The 20,860-nt window shown below is 35.6% G+C and overlaps 1 protein-coding gene across 5 annotated transcripts in view; it reads left to right on the plus strand.

Moving 5' to 3' along the window:
* The first annotated feature begins 3,144 nt into the window (after positions 1 to 3,144).
* BNIP2 (BCL2 interacting protein 2) overlaps positions 3,145 to 20,860 on the plus strand; it is a 38,603-nt gene continuing 20,887 nt past the window's right edge. The window contains exons 1-11 of one of the 5 annotated variants that reach the window (XM_008539944.2): positions 3,299 to 3,438; positions 4,455 to 4,575; positions 9,920 to 10,026; positions 11,050 to 11,117; positions 11,583 to 11,759; positions 13,418 to 13,594; positions 16,116 to 16,218; positions 16,959 to 17,090; positions 18,262 to 18,348; positions 18,465 to 18,563; positions 19,296 to 19,331. In XM_008539944.2, the coding sequence (XP_008538166.1) occupies positions 9,977 to 10,026; positions 11,050 to 11,117; positions 11,583 to 11,759; positions 13,418 to 13,594; positions 16,116 to 16,218; positions 16,959 to 17,090; positions 18,262 to 18,348; positions 18,465 to 18,563; positions 19,296 to 19,331 (929 nt within the window). In that variant the 5' untranslated portion in view covers positions 3,299 to 3,438; positions 4,455 to 4,575; positions 9,920 to 9,976. Of the gene's footprint in view, positions 3,439 to 4,454; positions 4,576 to 9,919; positions 10,027 to 11,049; positions 11,118 to 11,582; positions 11,760 to 13,417; positions 13,595 to 16,115; positions 16,219 to 16,958; positions 17,091 to 18,261; positions 18,349 to 18,464; positions 18,564 to 19,295; positions 19,332 to 20,860 lie in introns of all 5 variants that reach the window. The other 4 variants (XM_070623645.1, XM_070623675.1, XM_008539946.2 and 1 more) reach the window with 4 other exon arrangements.

The raw sequence follows: 20,860 nt of genomic DNA on the forward strand, positions 1-20,860 counted from the left end.
TAATGTACATTATGCCTTCTGAAATTTGAACTTACACATTTTCTTAGTATTGTCTCAAATGTCTTAGCATCTCCCATCTTACTTCTAGTCCAAGGTTGGAGTAGGGGTGGGGAGCAAGTACAGACTCAACACCTCTTGGAGTGTTTTTGGCTTTTATTTTGATGTATGAAGTATGATGAAGTAATATGAATAATTTTAACACACATAGCAAAGTACATATTCAAATGAGTGTTGTCCCTCTCAGAGCTGTTCTCTTAGGAATCATCCTAATAATACAGTCATTGTGCAGGCCATGTTTCGAAGTCTTCTTTTGGAGTGCAACTATAAAGTAATAATTGATGGCTTTTCCATGTTGCTCGTTATATTGGCTCTTAACAAATTCCTAGCATTTAAAAGTTCCCTTTTTAATCTGGTCTTTGACTACCTATTCTTGTTATTGGCCACTCACACTCACTCATGTTCCCACTGCTTTCACCCGGTCACGATGAGCAATGTGCAGCTCCTAGAAGCCTCTGTGTATTTGCGTATGCCCTTCCCTCTGCTTGGAAGATCTTTCTCTTATTATTAAGCTTGAGATCACCTCCTTCAGAAAGTCTCCCTTTACTGACTCCGCCTCCCACCCTCCAATCTGTTGAGCTCCCTTCTATTTAGCTGCACCTTGGAAGGAAATTCACCAAATTATTGACTGTCTTTGCCCCTCTCCCTGACTAGTCTGTGAGCTCCTTGAAGGTATATACTGTGTCATTTTTATCTGTACCCTCAGGGCCCAACGCTATTGACTCACAATGCTGTTCAATAAAGAGTTGTCCAAGGACGGTTTGTGAACTGATACAAAGGTTTGTCAAAAGGTTTGTAAATGGATAGTTGAACAAAGTGAGTAACCCAGGATGACAACTTTGAAGGTAAAGATTCATTTGATTCGGTCCTAGTTGAGTTCAAGAATTTCTGGATTATTCAATAAATAATGTTAGGCAAACTATTTTGTCAGTTTAGCAAAATCAGATTCCCTACCTGATATCATAAGCATATAGACAAAATTCCGATTAGATTTAATGTTCATACTTTTTAAAGAGGAAACTATAAACAACTATGACTACTTGTACAATGCTGGGGTGAGGCGGGCCTATTTACACATAACACCAAAGCCAGAAACGACAAAGGAACAGACTGATGGTGGCTTTGAGCTAATGTATCACTTTCTAAATGATACCTTCTACTTAGGGTCTGGAAGCCACACTTTCTTTCCCTCTGAATTATTTTACAATTTTTAAGAGACTAAATATTCGCCTATTCAAAAAGGCACATAGAAAAAACAAGTAATTGCAAAAATACACTAAAGATTATCAGAAAAGTCTAGAAACACAGGGAAAATAGTGTCTTTTTTATATTTTTTTCAGATTAACAATTAGACTCATTGATTAGAGGTATTTCACCTAAAAATATACTGAGTGTATTATTTTACTGTGTAATTAGTATATCATTTGAAAATAAGTCAGTCCTATGTTTCTGTCTTTTTGGATACTCTAGGAAGTGTTGTTTTTAACTATCAAAAAAAAATGGGGCAACCTAACAGTTCAATAAGGAGCTAATAGTACATAAATTATTTATAATAAAAATGATTGTTAAAATAAACTTATTGACCTGAGGAGTTCATGATATATTTTAAATTAAAAGAAAAAAGTTATAAACTATTAGTTACATTCATTTTTATAAAAAACATTTATGTGCTATTTATATAGTTATATGTGTAAAAAATCTGAAAAGATATACACAAAGGTACTAAGTGATTATCTTTTTTTGCCTTATCTGTAGTTTCTAATGTTTCACGGTAAGTATGGACAACTCACGAGACGGAGATAAAAAGACAAATACTAAATGGCTTACTCAAAACCAAAGCAAACATTGAACAAGCTTACCAAACAATAAAGTTAGTGAAATGAAACAGAAACTAAAGATTGCAAAAATCACACAATTGCCTATGATTTCAAATGATTTTCTGCCACCCTGTGGGGAATATTACTCATTGCAGGACTGAAACAAGCAAAATACGGAACCATGAAAAACCCGTAACTGAACATGAAATTGCTTACAGAAGCATGGCCCAAGAAGTTGTTCAGCTAAGGCTCTACTGGTCAGCTGTGTTTGTTTTCTCTACCAGTTATTTTTTAAATTGCTAGAATAGGAGGAAAAATAATAATACCTAACAACTCCATATGATTACAATATGCCAAGCGCTGTTCTAATACATACATGACTATCTCAAAAAACCCTACGAAGCATGTATTATTTTTTCCCATTTTATAGATGAGATACAGAGAGTTTAAACGCCACCCTCCCCTCGGGCGCCGCCCCCAACAGTGAGTAAATGTTGCCAAAGCAACGTAAACCTGGCAGCTGCACTTTGGGTCAATGATTTAAATTTTTGAGCTTTTGCGTTCCCCCTCAAGCCCCATCATTCCCTAATGCATTACCCAAATAGTTGACTGCTGGGCTGATTTCCTGGAGGGATTATGATGTTCTCCAAAGTAATCTTATTTCCTTCAAGCTGTAGAGCAGTCTTGCTATTCAAAAGTGTGATCCACAGACCTGGGCCCTTCGTATTACTGTTTGTTACTGGTCCACGAAACAAACACGGAAATTGAGAACGAACGTTTCGAAACCTTTACGGGTCATTTTACGGCGGTTGACTCCAATGATAAAATATTTCCAATATTTTTACTTTCCCTTACCAAAGCATGGTTCACAACTAACTGGAAATTTAAAAAAATAATTTGATCATTCCCTACATATAATTTGAGAAGCACTGTTGTAGAGTAAAGCTGTTCACTCGAGCATTTTACCAAACTCTAAGGATTCTTCTGAGGTTTCGTTCCCCCAAATGAGGCCTCGGATATTTTTCCTCCCCTACTTTCATCCACTTTATAACATATGATCATTGTAATGATCAATACAGCTAACATAAAGAATATAAAAATGGCTCTTTGAGACTCGAAGACCAAGTCCCAGGACACACACAAAAATACACCTGCACCCTCAGAGGCACCGCCCAGAAGCCATCGCGCCACGCCCGCCCAGCGGGAACGCAGGGCGGCGGTGCGGGCGCATGCGCGAGCGTCAGTCTGCGGCGGCCGAGGGGGCGGGGAGAGGGACTTTGGGGTTTCAAGAAGACGCCACGCCTCTGCCGTCTGCCGCGCCCGGAGAAGGTCGGGATGTGGTCACTTCCGCTGGGGCAGCTCTCTGCATCCGGGTCAGCTGCTGCCGCTGCCGGTACCGCTCTTGCTGCCGCTGCTGCTGTGGCCGGGAAACTGGGCCCGGGTCTCCACCGCCGTCCGAGGGGAGCGGGCTCCGCTCGGCACTACCTTCTACGACCTGGCCGTCAGCCCCACGTCGCCGGCCTGGAGGGGCGAAGAAGACGAGGGAGCCAAGGCTTCCTCCGGGGTGAGTGCGGCCCGGGAAGACTGGGCACGGCGGGTCCCGGCTGGGAACAGGCCTGGGGGAGGACGTCTGACGGGCGCGTGCCCCCGGACGGCCCGACAGAGGCAGCCCAGAGGGCTCTCTGTTGTAGGGGGCGCCAAAGAACCTGCCCGGGACGCGCTTCCCGGATCCCCGCCCAGCTCAGGCCCCCGCCCTTGGCTCGGCTCCTGTTTGCAGTTGCCATCCTTGCCCCCACTCCCACCCCCTTTTCCGTTTGTGGTGGTCGTGCTCGGGATGGAACCTGCTCCCCCTTCTCGGCCCTCCTGCACACACCCCGGTCTGGGCGCGCAGACTGGGCCACGCTGGTCCGGTATTTATGACCAGCGTCCGTCCTGGTGCAGAACAAAGAAACTTGGACGTCTGATGTGCTTCGTACCCTCTGGGAACAGACACGGAAGCGGCGTTTGTAATCAGAGCTTTCATAGACCTTCGTACGTGAAAAGCCGAGTTCCTTGGGTGGATTCAGACACTACCTTTTGCTTAAATGGTTTGGGTCTCCTGGATGCATCCGATGCCACCGGAGATGTACTAGATCAACTCATGTTAAATCAGACATTTATTTGGGTCTGTTGCCTTGCTTTAAACTTCCCTTGTGTGCCTGTTCCGGGAGCTCATTGAGAGCACAGCTTTTGTCGTGTTCATGCAGGTAGTCATAGTGCCTTCCATGTAGTTGGTTGAGTGAAGGGTGTGATTGCATTTTAGTGGTTTTTTTCATCCTCACCTTCTTTGGTTAGGATCTCTGTTTCTCCTAATGCTTAATCAATTAACTTTTTTTTTAATTAAACGTATTCTTTTAAAAAAATTTGAGAAGAATTTTGCAATTTGTAAATGGATGTTTCCTCAAAATTATAACTGAAGTTACCTGGTTTAGTTACCCTGCAGACCATTTTTTTTGATGATCTTGCACATCTTCTTAGTTCTTGTCTTTTTACATTTTCTCTGAACTCTATTTTTAGTCTTCATGGTCTCCTCTGTTGCAGCCTAATATTGTTGGGCTTAGACAGGAAGTATGACAGATCCACTTCTGCAAACATGGAACTTGAAGTACATCACCATAAGTCAGTACTGTTATAATCTTTAGGCATTACAGGACCTTTGAAGGTAAGTAACCAAATCTGGCATTACAAGTTTATTCTGTATAAAGTTGCCAGCGAACTGGGGACAGTATGCTATATCAGAAACAGTCTAGGTCTAATCAGGTCTAACCAGGATATAGTGTCATTTGCCTCGTATATAAGATAAAATGGGGATAATAACACTAGTGTTTTATACTTCACATAATTGTTGGTTGGAACATACGAGATGATGAATATACAAGTGGCTGGTAAATGTGAAAAGCACTCTTTGGGGAAATGGTTCTGTTCATTCCACCTGGAATAGTGCTGGTAGGAGGAGCAGCGATGGAGGAAGGCTTCTAAGAAAGGAAGTGTATATAGCCAGGTCCAATAAATTAACCTTGGCTGACAGTGAATTGAAAGATGTCTTTTTAGCTTACATCCTATAAAGCAATACTAGTATAATATGATAGTATTATTCCAAAATTATAATTTTATATTACAACTAATATTTGTAACTCTATAACAAAGTGTTAGAGGTCAATTATTAGACTTCAACATTTTCAAAGATCTCAGAGCGTCTCCAGCATGTTCTGCATACTGATAATTTAATAAATGTACCTTTTATAAGTGGCATGATTATCCTTTGCTTTATTTTCACAATTTTGAGAAAAGTTGGCATCACTGTAATTTTTGTACGTAATTGACATATAACGTATTAGTTTCAGATATACAACCTACTGATGCAATATTGCAAAGTGATCACCACAGTAAGTCTACTTAACATCCATCACACATAGTTATAAATTTTTTTGTGAGGAGAACTTTTAAGGTTTACTCTCTTAGCAACTTTCAAATATATAATACATATTCTTAACTGTACTCACCATGCTGTACATTACATCCCCATGACTTATTTATTTTATAACTGGAAGTTTATACATTTTGATCCCCTGCACCCATTTCACCCACCCTGCACCTCTGGCAACTACCAGTCTGTTTTCTGTTATCTATCAGCTTTCTTTCTTTCTTTCTTTCTTTCTTTTTTTTTGATTCCACATATGAGAGAGATTATATGGTATTTGCCTTTCTCTGTCTGACTTATTTCACTTAGCATGATGCCCTCAAGGTCCATCCATCTTGTCACAAATGGCAAGATATCATTCTTTTTTATGGCTGAATAATATTCATGTGTATGTTTGTGTGTGTGTATCACATTTTCTTTATCTGTTCACCCATCAAAGGATGCTTAGGTTGCTTCCATATCTTGGCTGTTGTGAATAGTGCTGCAGTGAACATGGGGTTGCATATCTCTTTTTAAGATAGTGATTTCACTTCCTTAAGATAAATACCCAGAAGTGGAATTCATATGGTAGTTCTATTTTTAGTTTTTTGAGGACCCTCCCTACTGTTTTCCACTGTGGCTGCACCACTTTACATTCCCACCAACAGTGCATGAGGGTTCCCTTTTCTCCACATCTTTGCTAGCACTTATTTCTTGTCTTGTTGATAATAGCCATTCTAACAGATGCTCTCAGGGAAGCAAGCCTATAGGATTTTTTGTATTTTCTGTAGTTATGTTTTTCATACAGGATTTTTCTTCATAGACACATAGGCCTAAATTATTTTCCTGTAGCGCGACCAATGTTGCCAACCTCATAGGAAAAAGTGAACACAAATATTTAGAATGAAGTCCTTTCTTTTAAATAGGGAAGTGAAAGGCTTGCCCGGGCATTTCCTTCAGCCAACTGTAATTGATTTCAGCATAGATGGTGGTTACTAAGTGCACCTATTCCAGTGGCATTGTTAAACTACATAATGGCAAAGTTGCCATGTAAAATTATGAGTTATAATTCAGACGGTTCTAAATGTGATCTTAATATTTAATTTTTGCTTATATTGCTAAGCTGCATAGGGAAATCTCCTTCTTTATCTTGGTTGAATTTACCACCACACCTCCCTTCTGAAGATGTGTCAGGAGGAAATCCATTATCTCCTTGATTTTCACCCTCACTGAGGTCAGCAGCTGTTTTGAGTTTATCTCTATGACCTCCACTGATAATTGGCATAAATAATGATATGCCACCACTACCACAAGTCTATTGAGAAATCAGGTTATTCCTGTTGCATTAGGTTGTTTTAACAAATAGCATGTTAAAGTGTTGTTTCCCCATTCTATTTACCAAATCTATGAACAAAAAATGGGAAACAACCACCGTTAACTTGTAAGTCAGCAATATCCTGATTTCCTTCAAAGTGGTTGTGCTTATATTGCTCTTTCTTGTTCGTTTCCTGTTCTTACAGCTGCTGATGATAAAGTGCTTCCAAGAACAGTACTCTCTCAATTGTTTAAACTTTTTATCTACCTAGTGTACTTACAACATGATAGTCAAGTAAAAATTGAGTGAACCGGCTGAGAGGGCTGAAGGACTTGAGCTCTCTCTGTTTAGAGGAGCTATTTTCGAGTGACAGGCTTGTTCAAGTGTTAAAGCAGCTAAAAGACATAGTTTGTTTTCTAGAATTTCATAAGATAGATATTTTCTCTTAGAAACAAGGAATAATTTTACCAACAGAAATTGATGTTGCATGTATGTAGGTTGCCCCAAATATTTTCGTTATACTTTTTGAGGGGTAACACATAACAGGAAGTCTATTTAAGTAATTTAATAAGAAAAATAAGCCTAAGAGATTGAGCAAAACAAAGGCTTGCTATCCAGGGTTATACCTTTCAATTAAATATTTATTCATTTAACTAATATTTAAGGGCTGTTGTGTGCCAGGCACTGCTAGGTGTTGGAAATATAATGGGAGCAATTTGTAGTCACTGCTTTTATTTTTGAAATATTTTTCTGAGTCTGTGGGATATTTGAAAAAGACACCCAGAACTCCTATTTTTCCAACACCCAGTGAAAAGGTGAGACAAAATAATGGAAAGCTTTTCTGATTATTGAATTTAGGAAAATATATTAGTTCACTTTAGAGTGAGTATCAGAGACTTGAGAAAACATTGAGAAGTATAGTGAATCAAAAATTTGGAAGAGACTGTCAGTTTTCAACATTTAGTAATAGAATGCTTCAGTCTCACTTGAGCATTAATTCTAGAGTAAGAAGTATTAAGTATCTGAGACTTGTTGGCCATAATTTTGGGGTCTTTTCTAGTTCTATGTTCTAAATAGAAGAGATTGTTTGGTTATAGAGAAGACTGGTTGCTGTCAGGGAACAATCTGTGAAGTCATCATTGAGGGTGTGTGTTAATTACTTTAAAATGTAGGCTATGTGTTAAAAACAGAGAAGGTACTAAAGTCAAGATTATTGTATTTTAAGTGTTTTCCGTTAATTTCTCAAAATTGCCTGGCTCAGTGTTTTCCCAGAAAATTAAAAGTGCCTTGCTCATATATATAAATTAACTGACTTTCCAAGCAAATATGTTGGTAAGGAAAAGACAGCATTTGCCGTGTGCTTCTGTGATTGCAAGTGGGTCCTCAAAAATTTAAACCTTTCGAGAATGTTTGAAGCCTTCCCTTGAGCGTAAGTAAGAATTCACAGTGGCAAGAGCGCCTCCCAGTCTTGGTGGAGATAGGAATTTAGTTTACCATATGAAATCTAACGCTTTAGAAGATTTAATGTAGTTTTGTTGTTGTTTCTGTTCTGGAACATAATGTGTTTTTTGTACAACTTTGTGCATCTTTTGAGTGTTGTAATAACGTAGCAGATAAGACAACCATAAAATATGACCACGTCTTTGTTTTAGGAGACTAATTGAAGTGAATGAATGGCTGGCACCATTTGTTTTATTTGATAAATATTTTTAAAGTTATACATACATGGTTTTAAAAGTCAGATAAGTTAGAAGGATTTACTATGAAAAGCATCAGGGTCCCCATCCCACCCTCTTTCTTCTTCCACTGGTGTCAACCACTTTTAACTTTATTTTTAATACTTCTGGTGATATCCAGTGATACTTTCTATCTCTTAAGAAATATATATCTTACCTCTTTTAAAAAAAATAACTTTAGTCATCTATTGACTTACTCTAATGTAGGTGAACTAAATTCTCATTTGTACCTCTTGCCCCCTAAAGTTGTCACAGTTTTTATTGCACTATTAACCAGTTCATCTTCATGGCTTCTTAAATAATATACTTAAGCCTCTCTTTCTTTTTTTTTTAAATAGGTGTTTTTTTTTTAAAGATTTTATTTTTCCTTTTTCTCCTAAAGCCCCTTGGTACATAGTTGTATATTTTCAGTTGTGGGTCCTTCTAGTTGTGGCATGGGGGACACCGCCTCAGCCTGGCCTGACGAGCGGTGCTATGTCTGCACCCAGGATTCCAACCGGCAAAACCCTGGGCCACCAAAGCAGAGCGCGAGAACTTACCACTCGGCCGCAGAGCCGTTCCCAAACCTCTGTTTCTTATTCCATCAACCAAACCAACCTCTAGATTCCTCATTTTGTAAAATGAGGATATTGGCAACCACACCCTTCCTTGGAAAAACTAAAACTAAAATTTATAGCCTAAAACATGTAGTTGCATGAATAGAAATAATCTCTAAGTTCTGTGTCTGAACACTTATGTTGAACTATATGAGAAAAGCTTGGTATAGATATGAAGCAAATCAAAATTTAGCATAATTATTTTATTGGACAGTTACTAAATAGCCTTCTTCAAGTGGCTCAGGAATTATGGCTTTGAAACTATACAGAAGGGAGTATAAAAGACAGTACACCACTTGCCTCTGCTGAATCGTGAGAGTGTAAAGGTATTGTTTTCTAGTGTTCAGTTTCTAGAATCAACATCTATCCAGAGGACAGATAATTTAATTATGGATCTAGAGTAGAGAATATATTTATTTACTTTTATTCCTTGTGCCCTAATTGTTTTTTTGTTTGTTTTTTCGGTGAGGAAGATTGGCTCTGAGCTAACATCTGTGCCAATCTTCCTGTATTTTTGTATGTGAGTTGCTGCCACAGCATGGCTTGATGAGTGCTGCAGGTCCGTGCCGAGGATCTGAACCTGTGAACCCCAGGCCACCGAAGTGGAGCATGCAAACTTAACCATTACGCCACCTGGCTGCACCCCCCTAATTGTTTTTATATGATTCACAATACCTAATAAATTTTAAATCACAACCTGGGACACACATGCATATATGCAACTGAAACAGATATTTTCACTGCACAATAACCTTACAGCAAATAGTACTTACTTTACTAGAATTTGTACTCTATTTTCTATTTTAATTCTTTAAAAAAAAAAATGGTAGTTGCAACTCAGTAAATTGATTTCATGTCCAAGGTAGAGGTGTGAACGAAGGTATAACATTATTGCTCCTTTTCAGCAGATAAAAAGTAAGGTGGAAAATAAGTGGGTATAAATTTTTCTCTTTTCACAGGACATTGGCTCTCTGGATTCCCAGGAGTTTGTAGTTGACATTGAATCCAAGCTGAGAATGGAAGGTGTGGAACTTAAGGAGGAATGGCAAGATGAAGATTTTCCAATGTGAGCAATGCTTTTAAATGAAAACAAAATTTCAAAATTCCTTTGTTGAGATATCATTTATCAAATGATTATTTGGCTTCTTAAAAAAACCCAGTATTGCAAGGTGTTCATTTGATACTAGGAAATGGAAGTTCTTTTCCAACAGTTAGACTAATTCTCTTGTATTTTACTTTCCAACCAAATATATGTGTGTTCTTCTATAATCTTTCTTTCATTTTTGTTTTGAACATTTAAGTTTCAAAACTTTGCTGTTATAAACAATGCTTTTATGTCGTATTTTTTAAACTAGAATGTGAAGGGTTCCTGGGAGAAGGGAGTCTTTATAAGAATTGTTAAATTTCCTGCTTTTAAAAAACGACTTATTAAATAAGCAAGAATTTTCTATATCATGTGGCCAGCTACCTTGACACGTTTGCATTTGTATTTACAATTGTATTGGCAGCAGTCGAGTTAAGAGAGAAAGAGCAAAGGCAGACCTTATATTTAAATGATGCTGCCATGCCATCATGGTCAGAAGACCATCTCAGTACACAGGAAGATCCCTTAGCAGTTGGAATATGAACAGCTGGTGGGAGTAATGAGTCATTACATAGCACATGTTGATAGTAGTAATATAGAAATGCTGAGCTCAAAAGAATTGTAGTCATCGTTACCATAGTCCCATTGTGAGTAACAATTTAGCTTCATCATACATTGTGTCATACATCACATTAAAGTCATATAAGCAATTATATTTGTTTTGTAGGTTGTTTATACTTTTTACATTTTATAGTTGTATTTAAGAGCAGTTACATAAGGAGTTTATATCTACTTTTATGTGTTGCTTATATAAATATGTAAGTCAATTCTGACAGTCTGAAAATTTTTTCTTTAAAAGTGGTTTGTAAATTGCTAAAACTTAAGAAACACTGCTTTATTCAGTTTTCCTCATCATTGTTTCTATAAGTTATTTTTAATAGATCTTTGAACTTGAAAAAAATTTTTTTTAATTTCTGGGTTAAAAATTATGTCTGTGTCTTCTAGACCTTTACCAGAAGATGATACTATTGAAGCAGATATATTAGCTGTAACTGGACCAGAGAGCCAGCCTGGTAAGAACTTGACACCTTTACTTTCAGTGAAATGATAGATTTTGTGTTGTTTTTGAACACGTTTCTTTGTCAAGGAAAAAAATATGCTCAGTTTTTGTTTCATCATAGGGAGTCAAAGGATAAATTGAGTGTTTAGGAAAGCATTTTTGGAATGCTTTGGAAGTTTAACTTTCCAAAAACATACCCTTGGTTTTTGTAAATTTCTACGATAAAGGGATGAGAGGAAATCATTTTTAGTAGTAAGAAGTGGCTATAAAGTCTGCCTCTCTTATTTAAGAAGATGTATCCTTGCTGGGAAATGTCATCTTGCCATGATGTAGAAGCAATAGTGATCATTGGTGCTTTGGGATTGTATTCAATTAATGTTATTTTTCCCAAGAATGAAGTGGTTAAAATTTTTCTCTTGTTCAGTTTGAACATCTAAGCATTCCTTCTAATATCTTTCACTTTGGTTATCCATTCCAGGCTCACTAGAAGTTAATGGAAATAAAGTAAGAAAGAAACTAATGGCCCCAGACATTAGCCTGACCCTGGATCCTAGTGATGGCTCTGTGTTGTCCGATGATTTGGATGAAAGTGGGGAGATTGACTTAGATGACTTAGACACACCGTCAGAGAACAGTAATGAATTTGAGTGGGAAGGTAAGTGTTTGATTGTTTTCATCTGACCTTTAATGAATGGTTGTCTTTATATACATACATGTTTTTACAATGGCATTCTCATATTAGGAGAACTGGAAAAACTTAAAACTGGATCATGAAACCAACTGGCATCAATGCTTAAGGGGTTTTGTTGAAATATGATATTCTTTCTAAAGTTCATATATTGATTACTAAGATACGACATTCTGCTAACACTGAATATTCTCATGGCTTTCAAAACCATGTATAGTAGATTACATAGGTGGCTTTATTTTTTTTTCTTAATTTCTCAGTGCTGTGAAGGTATGGTCTTTTCATGTTGCTCCCAAAATATTGCTTAATAATTATGGCATGTACTTTTATTTAGTTGATCAGCTAAGAAAAAGAACTTTGAAGAGACATAATTTAGGGAATGTGCTAAAAGTAGTTGAGTCTGCAGAGAGGAACTTCTAGAGGGAGTTTTTTGAGGGTGATCTTTTAAATAGGTTTGCCTGAGGGTGCTGCACTTTGTAAACAGCCAACATGAGTGAATGTATACTCTGGCCCCCAAACCTTGTATTTCTTATCATTAGTTATTTAGAATCCGAAGTTCTGCCTGCTTTCTTTAATTAGATATTACTATCTGCAGTATCTTTACATAGTTGTTAATAGTTTATTTATATTCCATCTTTAAAATGATTTTTACTTCAAAGCAGTGTTTAGCTCTAGGTATCTTATCTGCAGTAAAGGGTAAGATGCTTGATATACTGTATCTTTTGTTCCTTTTTTCTTTCCTGTTTTGCTGGTTCAATAAGCAGTCCAGTAATAAGCAGTATTTTATAAAGATATTGAAATAGTTTTCTGCCTATGTGTTTTGTCTCTTCTTTCTTTAATGCTGCTGTAGTCATTTCCTGGAAGGATATTTTCCGTTAACAGCTTTGTCTTGGAAACAAACAACTAACATGCAGTAGGTTCCCCCTCCCCCCATCTTTTGGTAAGGACTATCATACTAAAATTTTGAAAATCATTACTTCATTAAAAATCAGCTAAAATGCAATCTTAAAATATAAATTATACCTAATCATTGGTGCTTATGCTTTGGCTAATGTTAATTTAAAATAGACTTTTGCATGTACACTTCAGAATATTATCAATACATTTCTGCTTTATAAAACTGATCAAATGAGAAATAATCATTGACTAGTTAACCACTTTCTATCTGGTATTATAATGTTTGGGGAATAATTTAAGTGATCAACAGTAACAAAAAACAATTGGCTCCTAGATAGTTACTTTAAGTAACCTATAGTGGTAACTGTCAAGGACAATGTTGTTATAAATAGAATCTGGAAGGGCATTGTAGGGCCAATGTACTAAGATTTGATGGCTCTGTAAATTATCTTTTCTGAAGTTATGGATATACATTGCACTGTGATTAGGTGATTTCTGAATTAGGCAATACAAAAAACTTTAAAGAACCATGATTTCCAAATACAAAATGGCCCTTATATCAAGAGCAAGCCTTTTCCTATACTGTGGAAGAAATATTTGAAATCCCACAGAAGGTGTAATGAAAAATTCTCTGAACAATCTAATTAGATAGTAAAGTGGTTAACATGTAATTTGATTTTTATTGTACAAATAACAATTTGTGATTCAAAAACCTTTTATTTTGACAGATGATCTTCCAAAACCCAAAACTACTGAAGTTATTAGGAAAGGCTCAATTACTGAATACACATCAGCAGAGGAAAAAGAAGATGGACGACGCTGGCGTATGTTCAGAATTGGAGAACAGGACCACAGGGTTGATATGAAGGCAATTGAACCTTACAAAAAAGTTATCAGCCATGGAGGTAAGAGTTACCAAAGATTATTCCAATTTTTTAAAGCAATATCAGAAATCTAAATGCTTAAACTCCCTTGAGATGGTACATAATTTTGAAAGCGTGATAAAATTTACCATGTCATTTTAGAAACATAATAGATTTCAAGAAAAAGGATAAAACCAACGTTCAAAAATAGTTAACATATGCATACAGTAAATTCAAAAGGTACATGAGTGTGCAGTGAAAACTGTCTCCCTCTTACCCCTGTCCCTAGGCCCCCCCCAACACTGAGACTTTACTTTCTCCCCTGTTGACCCACTTAGAGTTTATATAGAGTGAAATGCTATAATCTTTTTTTTGGTAGCATTTGCAAATTTTTTTTTCAGCTTTATTGAGATATAATTGACATATAACATTGTGCAAGTTTAAGGTGTAAAACATATTGAACTGGTACATTATATAATGCAAAGTGATGACCACCATAGCATTAGCTACCATCTGCATCACGTCACATAATTACAGTTTCTTTTTTTGTGGTGAGAACGTTTAAGATCTACTGTCTTAGCAACTTTCAAGTACATAATACAACATTATTAACTCTAGTCACCAAGCTTTAGACTAGATCTCCAGAACTTGCAAGTTTGTACTTTTTGACCAGTGTCTTTCCTTATTCCCCACCCCGCAGCCCCTGGTAACCACCATTCTAGTCTCTGTTTCTCTGAGTTCAGCTTTTTAAAATTCCACATATAAGTGATATCATATAGTATTTGTGTTTCTTCTGACTTAATTCACTTAGAAATGCTCTAATCTTAAGTGTTTTGACAAATGCCCATGCAGTCATATATTCCCATATAACCTGCACCCCTAGACATATGGAACATTTCATTTGCCCCAGAAAATTCTCTTAATACTCCCAATGAATACCCCCTCTCCAGCAACTACTACTCTAATGTCTACACTGGTGATTAGTTTTGCCGCTTCTAGAATTTCATGTAACTGGAATCATATGGTATACACTCTTTCGTCTACTTCTCTGGATTCATCCATGTTGTTGCATGTATCTGTAGTTTATTCCTTTCTATTGCTGAGTGGTATTGCATTATATGGATAAACTGTAATTTGCCTGTCCATTCTTCTTTTGGTGGACATGTGAGTTGGTTCCAGTTTGGGCTTTTATGATTAAAACTGCCGTGAACATTGTCATACAAGTCTTTTGTGGATATAAGTAAATCCTGGCTTTTTAAACTATGATTCTTAATTTACCTTAAAACCCTGAAAAAATCATATAGCTTTACCACAAGTAGAGAACTGGTTCATTCTACATTTTTATGGAGCACCTACTTTGCGTATTTGTGGGATATACAAAAATATAAGGCTTTGTCCCTTCCCTTAAAAAACTTACAAGTCAAATAGGAAAAGCTGTGAAGTACAGTTATAACTTATATCAGTCTGACTGTGGCATATATAGAAGTTTACCTGGGCACTCTGTAAATAGTGCCAGAATGTTAGTGGTAGTCAAAATGCAACTCATTCTGTAGAGCATGTCAAATTACCTGAAATCCTCCTAGTACAGGACAGAGGGCCACATATGTCAAGCAGATAGAGTCATTTCCACTTAATTTACTCTGCCAAATGCATTCCCTGGCTTATTTCTATAGTCTTCATTCATCTGAAAGCAAATCACTTGAATATTTGCAGTTATGTTGTTCTGCTTAATTTAATCTTATTCAGATGAAGAAAACAGAATAATCTGGATCGGGAAGTCCATAGACATACATTAATTCAGCTAGGACATAGGAGGCAAGTTGTGAGACCTGCCTCATGGTTTAAACCTAATATCTTTCAGAAATAGCTCTTTATTTTTCTTAGGGGAAAATAATTAGGACCATTTTATCCTGTTGAATTATCACAGTGTGCTATGTGACTTAAGGGATTAAGAAAGGTGGTGAAGATTCTTTTCAAACGTTCAGACCTTTTAGTGCATGTTTATAAACAATAGAAATGAAAGTTAAAGCAAAAATACTTGTTACTGAATACAGTTTAATATCTAGAGCTTATAATTGAAACATCACATTTTAGTACTGTTTTCCCTTCACTTAGAATTGTGTCAGGAATGTAATCTTTTTTTTAGTACCCTAAAATCTACAAAATGCTAGGCATCATTGAATGTAAAAACTTTTTTAAAAAGCACCCATTTTAACTGTAAGATGCATAAAAATATTTTATTGTAGTTCTTCATCTTGGATTATATTCACTATATTTGTCTACTTGCTAAAATAAGGTTGGCTTTCTGATTATGCTACTTTAAGTGGGCTTCTTGTTTTTATGCTTACCCTTTACTCTTAAAATTTTATTGTTCTCTTTTTGAGAAGAGGAGATTTAAAGACATATATAAGACTATATAAAGTAACAAAAACAAAAAAAATACTTTTTGATCCAGAATTTTGTGAAAGGTAAACCATTATAATCTATCAACCATACAGATGTCCTCTGAAAAATCTTCAGAGTGAAATCATGCTGGTGATTTTATCTTTGGTTTCTTTTTCAGGATATTATGGGGATGGATTAAATGCCATTGTTGTGTTTGCTGTCTGTTTTATGCCTGAAAGTGGTCAACCTAACTATAGGTACCTGATGGACAATCTCTTTAAGTAAGCATATCTTCACAAAAATGTTTGCACAGAATTTTGAGTTAATTAGATCCCCAATTTACGGAAGTGAACTTTGGCTGGGTAAAAATTATAAATATCCCAGCTCTGGTTCTTTAAGTCCTCATTCTTTGGTATTATGAAACTATCCATTTTCCACCCCGACAGAAAAATTGTCATTTTAAAACTAGAAAGGATATTTCAGGTTATCTGTTCTAACTTCTTTATTTTATATTGGAGGACACATTAAGTGTAAAGAAGTGACTTTTATCTCAAAATCATATGGCTAAATTATATTTACCCCCCAGAAGCCAAATGTAACTGAGCTTGACTCAGTTCTGCCATATTTCCACGGAGTCATTTTATTTCTCAACTTAGTCCAGTTTTTTAAGACTTTATTGTGGGAAATTTCAGACATATACAAAGAAATATATTGAATGTTTGTGTACTATCGCCCACTCTCCCAATCATCAATTTATACTTCATTCTCGCAATTTGTACTCCCCCACTTTATAACTTTGAAGCAAATCCCAGACATCATGTCATTTCATCTATAAACATTTCAATATGTATTTATAAAAGATAAGAATTTTTTTTCTTTAATCATACTACCAAGTAATGCAGTATTAAAATTTTCATTGTTTTTGCTCATTGAAGGAGAGGGAAGGGAGTATATAATTTGGATAACCTAGTTTGGTTATGCAAAGCAATCTTTAAGGCTTAAACTTAATTTGTTTTTACAGATATGTTATTGGCACTTTGGAGCTGTTAGTAGCAGAAAACTACATGATAGTTTATTTAAATGGTGCAACAACTCGAAGAAAAATGCCCAGTCTGGGATGGCTCAGGAAATGCTATCAGCAAATTGATAGAAGGTATTGTAAATACAAGTTGAAAGCTAGTCTGAATGATTTTTATAATGGCCTTATTAGATAAAATTTTATTTTCTGTTGCCATTTAAAGGCATCATGTATCCACTTTCTAAATTACATTTGTTAATTTCCTGACAAGTTTCTATTTTCTCAAGACAGTATTTTAGAATATCATGAAGGAAATCAGTTTTGATGTGTTTTATAAAGAATAACTTTAATTCCCTAAAACAAACTTATAAAATGGTTCTTTATTTCTCCTTTTTTATACCACATTGAACATTTTCCTATAATTTACATTTGGGAAAAGATGAAGAACTTAGTACAATTCCTATTTTATTACATTCTGAATTTTGCCTGCTTTATAGTGCTTAGCATATTTTATGTTCTTAAGATGCTTGTTTAGCTGTAGCCTTTCTTTGAAATGAGCTCTGGAAGTGTATTCTCCTAGGAATCAGTCATCCATGCCAGTGGAAGGAACTTTGATCCTCCCATTGGTTTGCTTTGACCATAGCTAATGTGAACTAGTCTAATCAACTCAGACCCATTAATAGATTTCTCTTCATACCTAAACATAGTATTGGCTAGTTCTTGTGATTTAAACAAAAATCCTAATACCAGTTTAATGTGAAATATGCATGATAAAACGCCAGTTTTTAAGGGTCATTTTAAGTTGTCTATGTTAATGCCTTTAATTTTAATCTAAATTTTAGACTTCATAAGAATGTGTTAGACTTGATTCATGTTGTCTATTCCTGTGGCGATCTCCACTCCCACCTTTTTGTCTGCACAGTGCCTTTCATGGTGTTGAAGAAGTTCATACCAGTTTCCCCCAACCCTGAAAAATGAAAACAGTTTACTTCTGTATTCACTATTGGCCTCTACCCCAGGTTAACAGAATCCTGAAGACAAGCGAATGTATGCTAGGAGACATTTAGTAACAGGCTAAACTGTGGATCTAAATTTAGTCATTCCATAGCAGTAGGAGGGACCATCAGAATTCAAGAGTGCATTTTCTTGTCTTTAGATGTGCATCACATCTAAATGAGAACTCTTGGATGAGGGATTTTCAATTAATTTTTTGTATAAACTTGCACATACTGATGTCTTAACTTTTCTTCTGGCATTAGAGTTTGTAGAGCTTTTTAAATTCTATTTCTTTTTTTTTCAACTCCAGGTTACGGAAAAATCTAAAATCTCTAATCATTGTTCACCCCTCTTGGTTTATCAGAACACTTCTGGCTGTTACAAGACCATTTATTAGGTAATGTTCTGAGAGCCATTGACTTCAAAAAAAGCCCACAAACTCCTTGTGTGAATTTCTTGTCAGTTCTGTTGGTTAGAAATAACTGAGATAATTATTTTTATTTTCTTCCGTAGCTCAAAATTCAGCCAAAAAATTAGATACGTCTTTAATTTGGCAGAACTAGCGGAACTTGTCCCCATGGAATATGTTGGCATACCAGAATGCATAAAACAGTATGTTTTGTTTTATTTCTTTAATTGTATTGGATCTTTATATTTTGATATGCAAAAGGTAAATATTTTTCAATATTCATCGTTTCTCACTTCATATATTATAAATATTTTGTAAGTGCTCTTGTCTTTGTAACAAAGAAAAAGGGGAAGAAGCCATTTTTCATCACTTTCCCCATAAGTCACCATTTTCTTCAGGTTGTCAGTTGAAGAAGTGGGAGGAATTATTTCTGGTTGTGATTCATTTATATTTTTAAAGACTAGTTATAATCTAAGAGATGATTTCCCAATTGGTCAGTACTAAAGAATATTCTCCAAACTTGAACGTACTACTCTCCAAATTTGAGTAAGTTCATCATGGCATTGAATAATCATATTAAATATTATTTATATCAGCCTAACCTTTATACTTTCCAGGGGCTAGAATTTGTTCTCTTTACCAAATTCACTTACTTCCATCTAACCTTTAAAAGGACTTGGTAGAAGGCTATTAACATAAATACTTGAGTATCACAGTGCTATAATATAGAAAAAACTTTCTTTGTTCTGTTAATCTAAGATTTTAGTCTGTTTGTGTCAAAGTCAGATTTCTTAAGTCAGTTTTGACTTTCTGCGTAGTGTGTTAAATATTTTTGAGTTTGCCTGAAAATTTATGAGTTTATTTTTAGTGCCTTTTTTTGTTTTTGTTCATCTTAATAACATGTATATTTACTGAAATAACTCTTCCCTACCAAGGTATGAAGAAGAAAAGTTAAAAAAGAAACAAAAAAGGTATATGCACACCTTGACTGGTTGCATCTAGACTAGTCCATTTGCATTGCACAGACTAACTTTTCCTTATTGGTTGGTTAGCTTGTAGACAAAGATAATAGCATTTGTAAATATAAACACACCACAGAATCCAAATACAGAGTGAATCCAAAGTTCCAGATGCTGAATATGGCTTGAATTCACCCTGTTTTATCACCATATATAATACCAATTAGGAATTAAGACCACAGCCCCTCCTCTCTCCTATTTGGTATAAATACCAATGGTAAAACCAGAGGAATTACTAAGAATACTGTTTGAAAGACCGATTACTTTTAAGACTTTATCTGTTTCACCGTATTCTTTAAATCTCTGACTTCTGCTTTTGAAATATTTGTGTACTTTTAAGGAATCAATTGATTTCCTTGGGATTGATGGTTATATTTACAATGCACGTATTCTTTGGCTAACCAACATTGATTTCCTTGTACGCTTAAATGGCCTGCTAACCAGTCAGATACTACATGTCGATAAAATACCTGGAACTTCAATGTACCATTTAATAGTTAAACACTCTGCTTTCCATCTTAAATTTAATTTTGAATACTTCTGCTTTGAGCATAACAAATATTATCTGTTAATATCTTTGCATAGAAGATGAAAGGCAAAGGTATAAAATAGTTACCATTTTATATAGTAATTTAGAAAAGTGTAGGATTTGGATTTAACTTGTTAATGGATTTCTAAAATATTGACAAATTAGCAAAACAGTTTAATACAATCTTACTTTCTTTAGAGTTAAGGTGAGAGATTTATATGTAATTATTTTGACCATTCTAAGGAACCTATTTAAAGGAACTGGAACTGAAAACATTCTTAACTTTGAACATGTTTTAGCTCTGTTGATGAGCAAGAATTCAGTTGACCGCACAATGGAATCATTGCTTTGCATTTCTGTATGAGACTTTACAGTTTAACAAACTAATTTGAACATAGAGATATGGACAGTGATTTTAGATCTTGCTGATTTCTCGTTCCTTTTTAGGCATTGGTGTGCATTTTCCAGACACTGGCTGAAATTAAAAGTAAAATCTGTAATTGTAGAATACTTTGAAGCCAGCTACTTCATGGATTTCAAAATGAATTGCCTTTGTTGATGTAATTTGCTGTATTGTGCCTTTTTACAAAGTTCTTATATTTAATTACCTGTTAGGTAATTTAGGTATTAGAAAAAAAGTGGACCTATAGTTTTATTTAAAATTATTGTTTGAAACCTACCACTACTATTTTATCTTGATTTTTTTTTCCTTTTTTTTTTTTACTTTTGTTTAACCTTAGAATCATTTCATGTATCTTTCAGGCACTTCTTAGTTTTTGTAGAAAGTTTCTTTAGCCTTAAAAATCAATAAATCCTTGTCAGCTTGAAAATAACATTCAAGTTTTAAAAATAGAAGGACATGTTTTTCAAACCAATACTTAATAGAGGCGACATATGGGGAGCTTACTTAAGGTGAAATCTCTGTGATGAGTACTGGTGATACGGAGAATAC

Source organism: Equus przewalskii, chromosome 1 (assembly GCF_037783145.1).
Source record: "Equus przewalskii isolate Varuska chromosome 1, EquPr2, whole genome shotgun sequence".
NCBI lineage: Eukaryota > Metazoa > Chordata > Mammalia > Perissodactyla > Equidae > Equus > Equus przewalskii.